Source organism: Coniophora puteana (genome assembly GCF_000271625.1).
Source record: "Coniophora puteana RWD-64-598 SS2 unplaced genomic scaffold CONPUscaffold_7, whole genome shotgun sequence".
In the NCBI taxonomy this organism is placed as follows: domain Eukaryota; kingdom Fungi; phylum Basidiomycota; class Agaricomycetes; order Boletales; family Coniophoraceae; genus Coniophora; species Coniophora puteana.
Window position 1 is genome coordinate 1,187,453 of NW_006913059.1, and position 14,905 is coordinate 1,202,357.

At 51.1% G+C, this 14,905-nt stretch overlaps 4 protein-coding genes across 4 annotated transcripts; 2 read left to right on the plus strand and 2 right to left on the minus strand.

Moving 5' to 3' along the window:
- The first annotated feature begins 967 nt into the window (after nt 1-967).
- On the plus strand, nt 968-4,158 carry CONPUDRAFT_105544 (subtilisin-like protein). Its single transcript, XM_007771260.1, has 11 exons — nt 968-1,176; nt 1,224-1,415; nt 1,478-2,057; nt 2,110-2,424; nt 2,481-2,717; nt 2,770-2,886; nt 2,943-3,143; nt 3,209-3,474; nt 3,532-3,582; nt 3,632-3,760; nt 3,815-4,158. Exons 3-11 carry the CDS (start codon nt 1,592-1,594, stop codon nt 3,977-3,979), a joined length of 1,947 nt encoding a protein of 648 aa, XP_007769450.1. The 5' UTR covers nt 968-1,176; nt 1,224-1,415; nt 1,478-1,591; the 3' UTR covers nt 3,980-4,158.
- A 1,940-nt stretch (nt 4,159-6,098) lies between these two features.
- CONPUDRAFT_166019 (uncharacterized protein) lies at nt 6,099-6,886 on the minus strand (the record flags this gene model as incomplete). The annotated part of the gene is made up of 4 exons (XM_007771261.1): nt 6,802-6,886; nt 6,525-6,739; nt 6,260-6,468; nt 6,099-6,204 (listed from the first exon to the last, which is right to left on the minus strand). Coding segments are annotated over exons 1-4 (558 nt in total), but the record flags the coding sequence as incomplete, so codon positions are not given.
- A 1,667-nt stretch (nt 6,887-8,553) lies between these two features.
- On the plus strand, nt 8,554-10,923 carry CONPUDRAFT_57073 (subtilisin-like protein; the record flags this gene model as incomplete). The annotated part of the gene is made up of 9 exons (XM_007770828.1): nt 8,554-9,016; nt 9,070-9,369; nt 9,441-9,548; nt 9,604-9,732; nt 9,786-9,902; nt 9,961-10,424; nt 10,476-10,526; nt 10,579-10,707; nt 10,759-10,923. 9 exons carry the CDS (start codon nt 8,554-8,556, stop codon nt 10,921-10,923), a joined length of 1,926 nt encoding a protein of 641 aa, XP_007769018.1.
- Nucleotides 10,924-11,412: 489 nt separating this feature from the next.
- Nucleotides 11,413-11,589, minus strand: CONPUDRAFT_56910 (uncharacterized protein; the record flags this gene model as incomplete). Its single annotated transcript, XM_007770813.1, has 1 exon — nt 11,413-11,589. The coding sequence occupies one exon, from the start codon at nt 11,587-11,589 to the stop codon at nt 11,413-11,415; it is 177 nt and encodes a 58-aa protein (XP_007769003.1).
- Nucleotides 11,590-14,905: the final 3,316 nt, after the last annotated feature.

Sequence of the window (14,905 nt, forward strand, 5' to 3'; positions counted from 1 at the left end):
CCCTCGATGTCAGTTTTGACTTGCTTCTCCCTCGGATGACCGATCATCGATCAACTCGGCTTCGTCATCTAGCACCTTCTTCATGAATTCCAAAGGCTTTGGCGCGAGTGTTCACTCGGTTTTGACATCTGTGCGGATACTCTCCACTTGACGACCGAAGACAAACATCCATGTCCGTCATACTCATGGATGGGCTGTAATAGATGCAACAGAAAGTAGGCACTCCTCGTAGACAGACAACAAGTCGTATCCTTATAAGACCGGACATAATGAGTCGTCTTCCATTTTGATTCGACGTGTTTTGGGCCAAGTAATGATGTATGATGGTTGAGTACGTTGAGTCCTGAATAAAAACACATGGCAGTCATTGGCTAAGCAAATGCTCCTAGCTTACGAGCGATGTTTTGGCCGATACAGCAAGGTCGCCGCGGTACAATGACTTGTTCTTAGGATTACAAAGCTAAGCCACTCAACACAGTCGTGTATGTCCCTGTGAGTACATGCGAGAGGCCTTTGGTGCCTTTGCTGTCCATGATTCCAGCTCTGGTGGACGTCAGCGATCGTTCGCGGCCGTGTCGCACCTTTATAAGCAGCCCAGTCTCACTGGAATCCATTGGGAGTGACCTTTTCGGTCTGTTGTACCGGGTGTATAGGTGTGTAGAGTAGTCTTCGAAGGACATGTATCAACTTTTATCACCTCGATCAGCGCGGAACAGGTTCCCACTGAGTTGCAGAGAAACCAGCCTTCGGTAACTTCCGTTCGCGCGTGAGTTCCCAACTTTCGCCAAAGCGACTTTTCTTTGTCCCCTTCCCCGGCGTCCAGCCCAACCTTGCAAGTTCGAAAGACTCTGCCTTTCATCCACGGTCAAGGAATTATTCTCTGCTTTTACATCAGGAACATTGGCATACGAGACAATCAGCGGGGATGCGGGAAGCCTTTTACCTCGCCAGTCAGCGTTTCAACCCCTGAAACACTTTTGTCCTTTGCTTTTCTCAAGATCAGCTATTGGCGGATCTCGTATTGGATCCGGCGACAGAAATGGCTAGCGGAGAGCCTTGGCAACAGATCTTTTCTTTGTGTTGAGGCCTCAAAACATTTAATCAGCTTGGTTGGCCCATGGCTTTATTCGCCACTGTTACTTCCGCCCTAACCAACTTCTCTCTGGCTTATGTGAAGTAACTTTGGTTCGTCATTGGGTGGTAACGCACGCTGATCACGGCAGTTACGGTATTAGCGTGGTCTGGTGACATGCGCTCTAACCATGCGAGAACCTGAAGCCCAAAGCCTTGCTCGTTGAAGAGGTTTTTCCGGAGACTTTTCCCCATCGTTCTGTGAACATTACCCCTTGATGTATGGAGGGAAAACGCGATAAGGCGCGTTCCATCTGCTTGCAGGCCGCCATGGGTACCGTCGTGTGAGTGGTGCCGCTATAATGGGAACTTCTGACTCATCTTCACGACCTCGACGCGCATACAGCGTCTAATCTGGGATGCTGAACAGCCGACTCGTACGGTTTTATAAGGGAAGGGAGTGTACCGACTGGTTAAGCCCTTCTGCGAGTGCAGCCTGTTCTCGAAGCCAGCTACCAACATGCGCGGGCCACTTCTCCGACTCGTTCTCCTGGGCCTCGCCCTTGTATCGTCGGCCGAGCCACTCCTCTCGCCTCACGTCGTCCATGAACGCCGGCGTAGCGTTCCCGCCGGGTGGACTCGCACGCGTCGACACGCCAGCGATGCCGTACTCCCGCTCAGGTTCGCTCTCGCACAGCAGAACATTGGCAGCATCGATGAGTACCTGCTCGATGTTGCGCACCCGGAATCTCCGAACTACGGCAAGCACTGGACCGCGGGCGATGTCGCGCGTAAGTTTGCCGCGAGCGAAGAGTCGATCGTGACGGTGTTGGATTGGCTCGAGCAGGGCGGTATTGAGCGAGGACGTGCGAGGGTCAGCACGACGAGAGGATGGGTCCACGTGGATGCGACTGTGGAGGAGGCGGAGAGACTCGTGAACGCGGAGTACCACGTGTATACGCACGATACCGGGAAGGAGCATATTGGTGGGTGACATGTTCTTGGAGACTGATCCCTCGTTATTAACTGCGAATGCAGCTTGCGAGGCTTACCACCTCCCGGAGCACGTCACGTCCCACGTTGACTTTGTCTTGCCCAGCGTTCACTTCGACGCTAAGCTCAGCCGCCGCTCGGATACATCCGAGAGCCAGCCTCCACTGAGTACCGCGGACCAGCCTGCGCACAACATCGGCCTTCCAGGTGTCGGTATCTCACCCAAGTCCGGCGGCAAAGTCACGGAGACCGTCAGCGAAGTTGAACAGTGTGACGAGTACATCACCCCCATTTGCCTACGCACCCTTTATGGCTTGGATTACACGCCGGTCGCTACCGACAAGAACAGCTACGGGATTGGTGAGCATACATATACTCTCATGGACATGTCGATCTGACCCCATTGATTTTCACAGTCGAGTATACTCCGCAGGCGTACTTGTGGACCGATCTCCAGATGTTCGCGCTCAATTATTCGCTCGATACACTTGGTAAAGCGCCGTACATGGTTTCCATCGATGGAGGGTACCCGCAGACAGTCAATCAGAGCTTTGACTACAACGGAGAGTCTGATCTCGATCTTCAGTACGGCATGACGCTCGTCACGGGTGCTCAGACCGTAACCTTGTACCAAACTGGGGACATTATTGAGGGTTTGTCTTCTCGCAGAATAATTTCACCCATCATAATTCTGGCTTCGCATAGGTGCTTCCTTCAACAACTTCCTCGATGCTCTCGACGGATCTTACTGCACCTTTGAGGGCGGCGATGACTATACCCAAGACTCTATCTTCCCCGATCCGTACCCTGGCGGATACAAAGGTCGGTTTGCATCCCCTGTGCCTTATGACAGCCTTCTTACTCCCTTAATCGACTAGGTCCCGAGGACTGTGGAACAGTTAAACCTGCGAACGTCATCTCAACGTCGTACGGCTATAACGAGGCAGACTTGACGCCGTTCTACGCTGAGCGTCAGTGTGCGGAATACGCGAAGCTCGGTCTCATGGGTGTGACTGTCTTGTACAGTTCCGGAGATGATGGTGTCGCCGGCAACGGCGATTTATGCTTGAACCCGGATGGTGCATTTTTTTCCGACGATTTATTCTCCTATGTCTAGACAACTCACCCAACCTTTCACTCCCAGGCACGCAAACCGCAAACGGGACGATCTTTGACCCCAGCTTCCCCGGAGTGTGCCCATATATTACATCCGTCGGTGCGACTCAGGTCAAGAACAACACCAGCGTCTACTCTCCGCAGCCCGAAATGGCGTGCATGGAGGTCATCTACTCCGGTGGCGGTTTCAGCAACTACTTTCCCATACCATCCTACCAGGAGGAAGCCGTCTCGTACTACCTTGAGAACTACCCTCCGGACTACCCGCCGACAATTTGGAATGCGACCGGAAAGGTAAGCGCTGATCCGCTTGCACTCCGAGGTGTGGGCGCTAAATACAAATTGCACCAGTCTCGAGCGTTCCCCGATATTGCCGCAAACGGCGCAAACTATGTGGTAGCCGTAAGTACATCATTGTTCCCGCCCGGGTCGGGAAATTGATTGTCGGCAGATTGACGGTGAATTTGAGCTCGTCTACGGGACTTCGTGTTCCTCGCCAGTGAGTGGAGCCATCTTCACCATGATCAACGACGCCCGTCTCGCAGCCGGCAAGTCCACTATTGGGTTCATAAACCCGACGGTGAGCTATCGTTTCGTGCTCGAAGATATGCTCGCTCTTTAACTTTAACGTTAGATTTACTCGTCGAAGTTTGCTGGGGCGTTCAACGATATCACTGAGGGTACGAATCCTGGGTGCAATACCGAGGGGTTCAACGCTACGCCCGGATGGGACCCTGTCACGGGTCTAGGCACGCCGAATTTCCCAAAGCTACTGGCAGCGTGGCTCGAACTTCCTTGAGAAACATTTGGCTCGGGAAGGGCACTGGCACGAGTCGCGCGTTAGAGACATCAGTTCGATTCTTTTTGACCTGCTTGTAAAACGGGTAATGGGACAATGCAGAAGCATACATACGCTATGTTGGGCAGTACACCGACCGACTCGGACGAGTCGAGCCCATCGCTTTCACGTGTTTAAATACTTTCAAGCCAGGGATTTTGCAAATGAATCCACCGAACCGAACCGCGATTCCATTCCTTTTGATTCTGGGCAACCGCTATACAAATGCGAAGCCGCTATACAAATGCGAAGCCACCGCAGTACCGTATACGGTCCCAGGATTGGAGCTTGCTGGCGCTTGTGAGTTGCTTATAATTAGGAGTGTTGCAAGTGGCTCGGCAATACCCGCGTTCCTCCCCGATCTTCAGTTTGAACGCTTAGGCGCCTGCTACATCATGAAGCTATCCGCCGGTACCTTCTATTTGTATAAGAAACGTCTATCTTCCGCAATCCATAAAGGTCTGCTCATGGGAGACCAGGTACCTTCAGTACGCGCGCCTGCCCCCGCTTCCACTTGCTTCCTCCAGCATGCCGGAGCAAGGAGCTAAACACGATTTTCTCTCTATTTTCAGTCCGTTTCATCGCTTGTCTGTCGGAGACTTCGAAACTGACCTAGCAAGTAGTTGCTGAGATTGTTTTTCTGGTGCCCGCGGTCGCGGTGACCGTATTTCGACTAGCTGTCCGGTGTTCGTGGCGCCGGTTGTGGTGGGAGGATGGCGCCGTTTTTTTGGCTGCTTTTTTCGCCATTACTGGTTGCCTCTTCTATAACGTCTTTGCTAGTATGGGTGCGTTTCCCGACCATTATCATCGCATTTCCCTCGTGCTTATATCGCGTTCGTTCTTCAGGATGTACGGATGTCTGCCCGCACGATCTAAAGCACATTGTTGGAGTATGGATCGACGTAGCATCATACGCGTCCTCATCATGGTGCTCTCGTTTGAGCGTTCTTATTTCTACCCTTCGGCTGCTACCTAAAGGACCAAACCAACGCGCCGTCTCGTGGTTTACCGTTCTCCTCTTTGTGGTGCTGTGGGCGACCGTTCTCGGGTTCAGGCTGGCCAAATGCGCCATCGCGAAATGGGCCACTGCGTTTCCAGGGACCTGCTCAGTTGGACTGGCCATTGATATTGTGAATCTCACCAGTGAGCCGGCCATTTTTCACATTTGATATGAGGCATCGCTTACGAGCTATTGTATACCCGCCGTCGACTCGAACACGGAAAGGTGATATATCTGGTGCCGTCGTCATCCTCACGCTTCCATTGTATATCACGTATCGCTCTATGCCAGGGAACTCACGTAGACTGGCACTGGTAGCCCTTTCTATGGGCTTTATCTGTGCCACTGCTTCGGTTGTTCATGGCGCAATCATGTTCATTTTAACTCCAAACTTGACAATCATGATATCTCAGCTCCTTGTAAGTGTATCTTCCCGCTTTACCTGAATTGAAGCTGCTGGCGTGTAGGTGCTAACGTTCTCCCGCTTCAGATAGCCATCCTTCTCATCACGTGCAACATCCTCGTCATGTTTACCTTCGTCCATCGCAAGTTCTACGGGAACGACCTCGAGAGAATGTTTCGTGACGAAAGTTGTGTAAGCGTACAAAGCAACCTCACAGTGGTCGACCTCGATACACCCCCATCCTTCTCGCGGCGACCCAGCGAATAGTATACGGTAGTAAAGTAGGGTTAAATTGGCCAATGTTAGACGACAAGGGAAAGGAAGCTCAAAGCACTGTTGTGAAGGCACGAACGGTTCATTAATCTATTGTCTACCGACTACAACACTCGTGTATATCCTGTACTCCCCTTCGCCGCTCTCTAGAGTTGCCAATGATTATACGGCTCCATGAATCTGCCGATGTTGAAGGGATAGCGGGGATAAACAGCCCCGACAAAGAGCGAAACAAACTTGAAACAAACACCACCTCTGGGGGCGAGCGAATGAGCTGTGATGACCTAATCGGCTTCATGAAGCCGTCGGGATCGCCGCCTCAACGTCCGCTTCGGTTTCGGGGGTAGCTTCGGATTCGGGGGTAGCTTCGGTTTCGGGGGTAGCTTCGGTTTCGGGGATAACTAGCGAATGAACCGACATTTCAGTATCATCACTACGTCTTTTGAAAATAACACGGTTGACAAAGGTCACTACAACAAGCAAGTTTGCGACAATGAGTGTAACCGAAGTCTAGCCGAGTATCGTGAGCGAAGGCTTGACAGACAGGGGATAAACGAAAACTTGCTTGGATTGACGCCGTAATTGGCGCACTGAGGGTGATGTTGGGTGTAACCGGCGGCAATAAGTGTAGAATGTGCGCAAGACTGGCGAAGGAGTTGCAGACAGCCATGGAAAATGTGACGAGAATGAGCCGTTTCGTACGATGCGGCAGGCGAATTCCCCGTAACATATATATAGGAGCGGATATTAGGACGGTGTCCGAGACCACGCCGGCTGCACGAACATCATGTAAGTGAACAGAAAATGAGAATAGGGGCTTCGATATGTACCGGTCAGCTCAATAATCGCGGTAGGAGCGCCTAATGGGCAAAGCACAGGAGCATGGTGCTCCCACGTACGGTCTCGCGCACAGATAGCGCACTTCGTAACAAGGGAGACCGTCCAGCTAATCACAAAGAATGAGAGGGAGGCGTACAAGACGTGCGCTAGCCCAACAAATGGGCAGATACGCAGGATAGATAGAAGAATGCTGGCTCTCGCAGCCCTAAGACAAAGTGGGACAGGGTTGGCGGTGAAGCAATCATAAATAGGCTGCGTGGGGCTTACCACAGTGTACAGGTGTACGTCATATTCATTAACCAGACTGCGATGATCCGAAATCTGAAATCGCAACGAGCCGGTGAATCGTATCCTATAAACCACGATTCATATAAACACATCCAATCCTTCCACAGCATATCCGAACTCACGAAGTGGTACGAAGAATAAGCCGAGAGAAACGGCACAGGGGATCGCGAAGAGCAGAGCGATGGATGCAGCGTGATCCTCATACCACCATCGTTGCGTGTAGTATCGAAGAGCGAGGCGGAACGTTGTCACTGCGAGAGCAATGGCTTCAAACACAACGGCAACATCTAGCGTTTGTGTTCGAGTCCGAGCGGGTTCAGATGAGGATAAAGAAAATTGCACGTACAAAACCCTGTCCAATCTCCTTTCGACAAAGAACAGTTTGATTGACTGTCCATGCCTAAAAATCAGGCCGCGGCAGTCAAAGCTCTTCAAGAGAGCACTATCGATGAATTGATTGAGTGCGTGGACGCTGTCAAGAGCCATTGCTGCTGACAAGCAGCAAGGAGCTCATTATAGAGTAGAACCCTCCCAGATTTCGAAGAGAGCCATTGAAGAGTCGATAAACACGAGGTCATGTCCCGCTATATTACTGGCCCGTAGTGCTCCAAGGCCCAGTGACTAATGATGAAATCCGGGGGCCTAGACGAGGGTCGGACGCGAGGCTAGACTGGGGATCCTGACCACTTTGCGGCACGTTTGTTCTGTAGGGAAGACGCTCGTTAGATACATTGCCAAAAGGTCAACTAAGCTTCCAGGCAGCCCGAGCGTCATTTGCTGCCATTGGTAATAAAGGAAGGAGGCTAGAACACATACCGCGTGTCACTGTTCGTCGGAGTCGGAGATGCAATGTTGAATCAACGGCACCCTGAGTCAAACTTTCAAACCTCATGCACATGGATTGTAGAACGGCCTCTTAATTCAGTGTAGCTAGCTCATAGAGACACTTTTATGTGCTTCATAGCTAGCGGCGCTTAAGCGTTTACAGTTGCATCAAGGTCCAAAGGGGCGAATGCAGCTTGAAGTTTTTGCGGAGAGGCGGAGGTAGAATCGGAGTTTGTGAGCATCATAGGTGGTTCGACGCCGTTTTAGTAGCAGCACAAATTCCTGGTCGATCATGTACATGTCCTTCACTTCACTGGAAACTCATTCAGAGCTCGTTTCTTGTCCCGCAGGAGCGCAGATCATATCTTGTTGATGATACTGCTAAATGCCTAGATCTTATTTCATAACCCCGGACGATCTACCCGCCAACATGCCACTAAGAATAAGTGCTTGCGATGCCATGGCTCCCGCGCAACCTCATCAAGATCCTTGGGAAAGGCGGAACCACGACCGAGGCCGCTCACCCACGTCTTAGCTATTTATCTACACAGACCGTCACAAGTCGCAGTCGACACCGTCATGACTCTCGTGACCATACCGTCGTCGTCCATCACACAAAGATAGACAAGACACTCTACTAAGCTTACTTCGTATTCCCAGATCATCCAGGGCAAGGGCCACTGTATCTCACTCACCATACGGCACACCTCCCAGAATTGCCTCGGCAAAGGCAAGCATCCTGTGAGCGTCGCGAACATCTTGTGGAACCTTTACGGTATATTCGGCCTTATCTTCGATTGACCATGCTGTCGACCACTTCTTCCCCACACGACCTGTATTTAACATGGTCTCGAGGCCCTACTGCCCTTGTGCGTCCTGGTCGCCCCTCCCGTCACGGTCGTCACAATGAGGTCTCTCCTCTCCCTGGTCGCGCTGAGTCTCAGCCTCTTCGCCGCTGCTGAACCGACCATCTCGCCGTATGCGCTACACGAGAAGCGCATCGTCCTCCCGCAAGGGTGGTCGTACGGTCGCAAACACGCAGCTGGATCCGCGCTCCCGCTCCGGTTCGCTCTCACTCAGCAGAACATCGAGGAGATGGAGAAGTACGTGATGGATGTCTCCCACCCGCACTCCCCTAACTATGGGAAACATTGGTCGGTCAAGGACGTTCTTGAGAAGTTCTCGCCAAATCGTGAGACTGTGAAGACCGTCCACGACTGGCTCACGGAGAACGGTATCGAAAAGGAGCGCATCAGGCTCTCACCTAACAAGGGTTGGATCGAGGTCGATGCTACCATCGAAGAGGCTGAAGCGCTGCTTCAGACCGAGTACAGTGTGTACAGCCACGTCAGCGGAAAGGAGCACGTCGGTGCGTTATGGCTCTCCATCCTTTCTCATCCTTCTACTGATGCATAAGCTCAGGCTGTAGCGAATACCACCTTCCGAGCCATGTCAAACGTCACGTCGACTTCGTCACCCCGACAGTCCACTTTGACGCGCGCCTAACTAGTCGTTCTTCAGAGACCACGCCTCAGACTCAGCCTCAGTCGGTCATCCCGAAGTCCTTCCGGGGCGGGCCCAAGTCTGCGGGAAAGTATGCAGAGAGCATCGTTCCCACCGACTTGTCTACTTGTTACGAGTACATTACTCCGGACTGCTTGCGTGCACTCTACAGCCTAAACTACACGCCGGTGGCCACCGCAGATAACACCTATGGAATTGGTGAGTGCTGTTTTCAATCTCGCTTCTATGCGTTCTGGAAAAGCTCTCGCTAATCACGCGTGTTCATGTAGTCGAATATACACCCGAAGCATATCTGCAGACTGACCTCGACATGTTTGCTACCAACTTTTCTACCGATCTGTACGGCGTTGCCCCGTACATGGTCTCGATCGATGGAGGTACTTCTTGATCGTGATCCGCGATTGTTCAACACTGATAGGACGATATTGAAAGGGTATGCGCAGACGGAGTACCAGAACTTCAGTTACAACGGAGAGTCCGACCTCGACTTGGAGTACGGTATGACTCTCGTAGGCAGCGAACAGACCGTGACCTTGTATCAGGCTGGTGATATGGTCGAAGGTCAGTCGTCATACATCGCACAAATGTGCATACATACTAAAACTGCGTTCTAGGTGCTTCGTTCAACAACTTCCTCGACGCAATTGACGGCACGTACTGCACATTCGAGGGAGGGAACAACTACACGCAGGATGCGTACTACCCTGACCCCTACGGTGGAGGCTACGAAGGTACGCCCTGGGCACGCTACCCCCTTCTTTTCCGATACTCATCCCACAAACCATCCAGGTCCCCAGGACTGCGGAACTGCAAAGCCCACCAACGTCATCTCCACTTCGTACGCATACAACGAAGCCGACCTCACCGAGTTCTACGCCGCGCGCCAGTGTGCCGAGTACGCCAAGCTCGGGCTCATGGGCGTCACCGTGCTCTACAGCTCGGGCGACTACGGCGTCGCGGGCAACGATGCCCTCTGCCTGTTCCCCAACGGCACGCAGTCCGTCAATGGCACACTGTTCAACCCGACGTTCCCGAGTACGTGCCCGTACGTGACCTCGGTCGGGGCCACGATGATGAAGCCGAACGCGACGGTGTACCAATACCAGCCCGAGATGGCGTGCGAGGAGGTCATCTACTCGGGTGGAGGATTCAGCAACTACTTCGCGATGCCATCATACCAGGCGGAAGCTGTGGAGTACTATCTGAAGACTTATCCTCCTGATGTCCCGTCCTACATGTACAACACAAGCGGGGTGAGTCCGACGGCGAGCCTCCTAAAATCCACGTACTGACCCAAGTTCTAGTCGCGCGCCTACCCCGACATCTCCGCTAACGGTGCTAATTACGTCGTGGCGGTGAGGATTGCATTGTTCTCCGTGAAGAACATCAGCGCTAAAACGAAGACAGATCGATGGTGAATTCGAGCTCGTTTACGGAACATCATGCGCTTCGCCTGTGAATGGTGCGATCTTCACCATGATCAACGATGCCCGTCTCGCCGCTGGCAAGTCCACTATCGGTTTCATCAATCCAACTGTGCGTATCTCTCTTGCTCAGTCGCTCTCGGCCTTGTTAACGTGCATGCAGATCTACACGACCAACTTCGCGGCGCTCTTTAACGATATCACCCTCGGAGACAACCCTGGTTGCGGTACCGATGGCTTCAATGCAACGCCGGGCTGGGACCCAGTCACTGGCCTTGGCACATTGAACTTCACGAAGCTAGTCGCAGCATGGCTTGAGTTGTCTTGAGTAGTAGGGGCTCGGACGTCTTTCTCTTTGGTACTGGTCCAAAGCATGTATTAGATTATTGTGCGATAGACTGTTGGAAGTACGCTGCTCCTTTCTATAAGGAAGTCATGGGACCGACGTGTGAGTCCGATTGAGCTACCGAAGACTCCTGAAGTGGCCCAATTGACTGCATAGGAGGGCATGGAGAGAGTGGCAGTTTGGGCTGGATGGACATTCAGAATCGTGCCTTTTACTTCTGAAGTGTAGCCGCTGCAGCCTCTGCCAGAGCTTGCTCTCGGGCCTCCAATATGCTCTGAGGAGACAATGGTTACAGCACAGGACTTGTCGGATGACGCGCATATACGCACCGTTTGCTGCTCCTGCTCTCTGACTTCAGCTTCTCGCACGGCCAAGACCTACAACTTCGGTGAACTTTGTCTTAGCAAACTCACGACTTAGATTCATACCTCTGCCAGAGCATCAGATACAGGTAACAGAAGGCATTGTAGCTCATAACTCACCTCGTCCCCTAGCTAGCGTGTCCCGGTGGACCATATAGCCCAGGAAAAGACCATAGACCGAAAGTGCTGCGAGCCCGCTGACGAACGTCCGGTGGAGGATGTCCGTGACAGTTAGCCGAGGTACTGATGAGGTGCGGTTTGCACGCCCGGTAAATGTCCGAAACATCCAGTGATGAAGGAGTCGAGGACAGCGAAGATGTGTCGGGGAAGCTACGAGCAACAGCGAGCAACGTGCAGTCGCGCCGTCGTATCGCGGCAAATGCGCCGGGCGGCCGGAGGCCCGGAGTCATTAAAGTTCCGGATCCGTCATGCTGTCGGAATATACCGTGGGCGCCTTTCCTGGCGACTCGGGGGGTACCTTTGCTGGCGCTGAGGCTTTGCCCGCTCTCACTGTCACTAAGGCTCTCGTATAGTCTTCTACTCGTTTGCTTAGAGTTACGTTCCACGGCACGATGGTGCTTGTGCTGATTGAGCCGACTACCAGATCACAATGTCTCCAGCTTCAGGATACATGGGGACGAATCCACTCCGATAAAGACTCCAATAGGACGACTTCAAGTTGTCTCAAAAGTTGTCTTCAGCGTCACCGTCGTTGTGGGAATTCATGGGTTTATTCCCAGCTTTCAATGTGGTACACAAGGACCACCAACCTTATGAGTCGATTGCAGCAAAGTGAGCAACAGATATTTGTTGACCGTGTTGAAGATGAATAACAGCCGATGCGACTATTATGACCGGACGGTTCGGACTTGTCCAGTTGTCAACATGGATACTGGGAAAAAGAAGTTCAGGGTGGCGCTCAAATCATCATCTTCATAGTTCGAAACGTTTTACTCCGTGACATGTGGTACTATTCAACGTGCTAGATATACGCTAACTTCCAAAGAAGTTAACAGCGCCCATATATCTGCTCCTGTGCAAGCTTACTGCGCGTCCATCAGACGTGGAACTGTTCGAAACGTGCTCTAAGTGAAACTTTTGTCAGAGACTATTCGGACTACGCACATCCCATGTAGTCAAGTCAAGAGCTACTCACATAGGAATTCCTGAGACTTTATGATAGACTCGATGTCACAAAGTCAGGCTGAATCTTCCGTTTCTTTACACCTGGGAGGCGGTTATATAAATTTCGCTTCCCGTTTATCAGATCAAAACGTTCCCTATCCAGGTCGTTTCTTGTGCTCCGAACTGATCGAGAGGTAGGTCAGCGTCCTGTTTTTTGCAACTCGGTTCAGCAGTGTAAACCAAGATGTGAACGGGAACTTTCCGCTAAATTGATGCCATGGTGGTATATAGGTGAGGCATAATTTGTCAAGGTGCCAAGACCACGGCCCATGTTCTCACTCATTTCATGTCTACCTCCATTGACGTCTCTGTCCAGATTTCGCTCCTCCGGCAGCAACAGATCGGTCGAGTATGTGCTATTCATTCGCTATTCTCCTTGTGAATTCCTGCTAAAATATCACACATATTCGTCTCCGTCCCTTCAGTTCTTTATTTGTACGGGTTCTATATCTCCGATGATCAGCGTCGATAATATGGCTGATTACTCGTTGGCTGCTGTTGCAACTTAGGTGGTGGTACAAGTCTCTTGGTACGTCCTTTCTTTGATATATCATCGATGTTCTTAAGCACGCACATGTCAGATTTGGGATGTCTTAACGTCACTAGATGTTGAGATAACCTACATATGGTAATCGCATTGGTCGATAATCAAGGTGCTATACTTGTGGACAAGATATCAGATCTTCCTCATTGCCATGGTAGAGATGTGGTTTAGTAAGAAGTCAAAGTTCCTTTTCCGGCGTCCTCTCATGCACACCTACTTTCATAGTCATCTTGTCGTCGGCACCCGATGCCGATACATGTAAAAATGCAATAATCGCAATTATCTGTGAGTATATCTCGCTTTCAGTGGGAAAAGAATTGACACACGGTCAGTTCTCCACTTGAGCGTATTGGCATTAGCCGAGGGTAGGATGCGTCCTCCTTCGGACCTTAAGGCATGCTGAATAGCTTTCAGTGATCTTGGTAGTCCGTATATGGGCTGTTTGGGCACGAAAGGCTGCTATAGGAACCCTGGTGGCGCTGTTGCATCTGGCTTGCGTTGCGGTGGCTGTATATGCAGCAAAGAGATTCGCCGAAACTGTTCAGCGTTCGTACTTCAAGCTTTTGAAAGGGGCTATGGAGATGTTCTGATGGATGTCCTTGTTCAGCTATGTCAAATGACGATGTTATCTTCCACTTCACCGCCTGCTCTGTAATATCAAACGGAAGATGGCTCAAGATTAGTTGGTCGGCGTTGTTATGTGCAGAACTGGGTAGGTCGTACCTGTGATCATTCACAAAAAGCACTGTATAAAGCCTTGTGATTCTATTAGCTTGTCTCGCCTTGCTCTCTCTGAAGTCATACTTCGCATGTGAGTTGTGCATTTAAACACAAACGTATGGCCTGATTATAACGGCGCTTCAGACAGAGACATACGGACACTTACGCGACTGTTCCGAGCCCTGCTCATAGATGGTAGGAGCTCTGAGGCTGTCAGAAACCCGCTTCTGACGTTACATCGACATTAAACAGCGTTACTTTCCTTTCTCTCGCTTTGTGGTCAGTAGGCCTAGCAATCATGCTTGTAGGCCACTCTCTGATGATCCATTCATAGGTTTGTTCTTGGCACTTGTGGTGCCTCCACAGACGGTGAGCAAACATATAGCTATACCGATCAAATCCGACCGACAGCCGAAGTAGAACCCCGGCATCGACTTAACACTTTTGATGAGTATACCCATCGCAATGCTGCACTCCATTTTCGTTGTACATCTTATCCTGCACTTAAGACAGGTGGCAGACCCTGATAACAACGAAGATGTCACGATGATTATGTTGTCGACGTTCCGTATCGGCTGAGCCTGATGGATGCCAATGGCATACATGGTAATCTCGAGTTCAACGTTTTTGTGATGCTATGGTAATTGTTACGTTTACTGTACACGTTCTGCACATTTCAATGGTGACCATCTCTTATCACCTTCTCCTGCAGTCCGAGCTACAGATCACGTACGTTCATGTCAACTACTAGTACAAATATCTACAACGGACTCTGTGTTTCAATATTCGGACGCCATAAAGCCAAGATCAAGGCAGTGATGTCGGGCGGCATGGTATTAGTTTGTAGTTTGAAGACCAGAGGGTTCTCTGGTCAAAGGACATAGGTCTTAATCAAGAGTCACACATGTACTAATAACGAAAACCGATGCTAGTGGAGTCAGTAGACGAAATCTACGCCCACATGTGCATCGCGTTCAAACAAGAGTCAACCCTCGGACTAAAGGCGATGCGAACGTAGTGTCAGATCAAATTTGTCGCATTGAAGCTCGGTAGCTTATATGACATTAAGTAGAATTATTAGGTGAATGAAAAGCGGGAAGAATGATCATACAGAAGATTGGCGTCCGTTTGTCCTGTTTGATATGAACATCTC

Bases quoted from the DNA above. Each gene is read 5' to 3' on its own strand.
- CONPUDRAFT_105544 (XM_007771260.1), top strand. From the start codon at position 1,592: ATGCGCGGGCCACTTCTCCGACTCGTTCTCCTGGGCCTCGCCCTTGTA. The intron at 2,718-2,769 runs GTTTGTCTTCTC...GGCTTCGCATAG, and splicing joins AACTGGGGACATTATTGAGG to GTGCTTCCTTCAACAACTTC. The intron at 2,887-2,942 runs GTCGGTTTGCAT...TTAATCGACTAG, and splicing joins GTACCCTGGCGGATACAAAG to GTCCCGAGGACTGTGGAACA.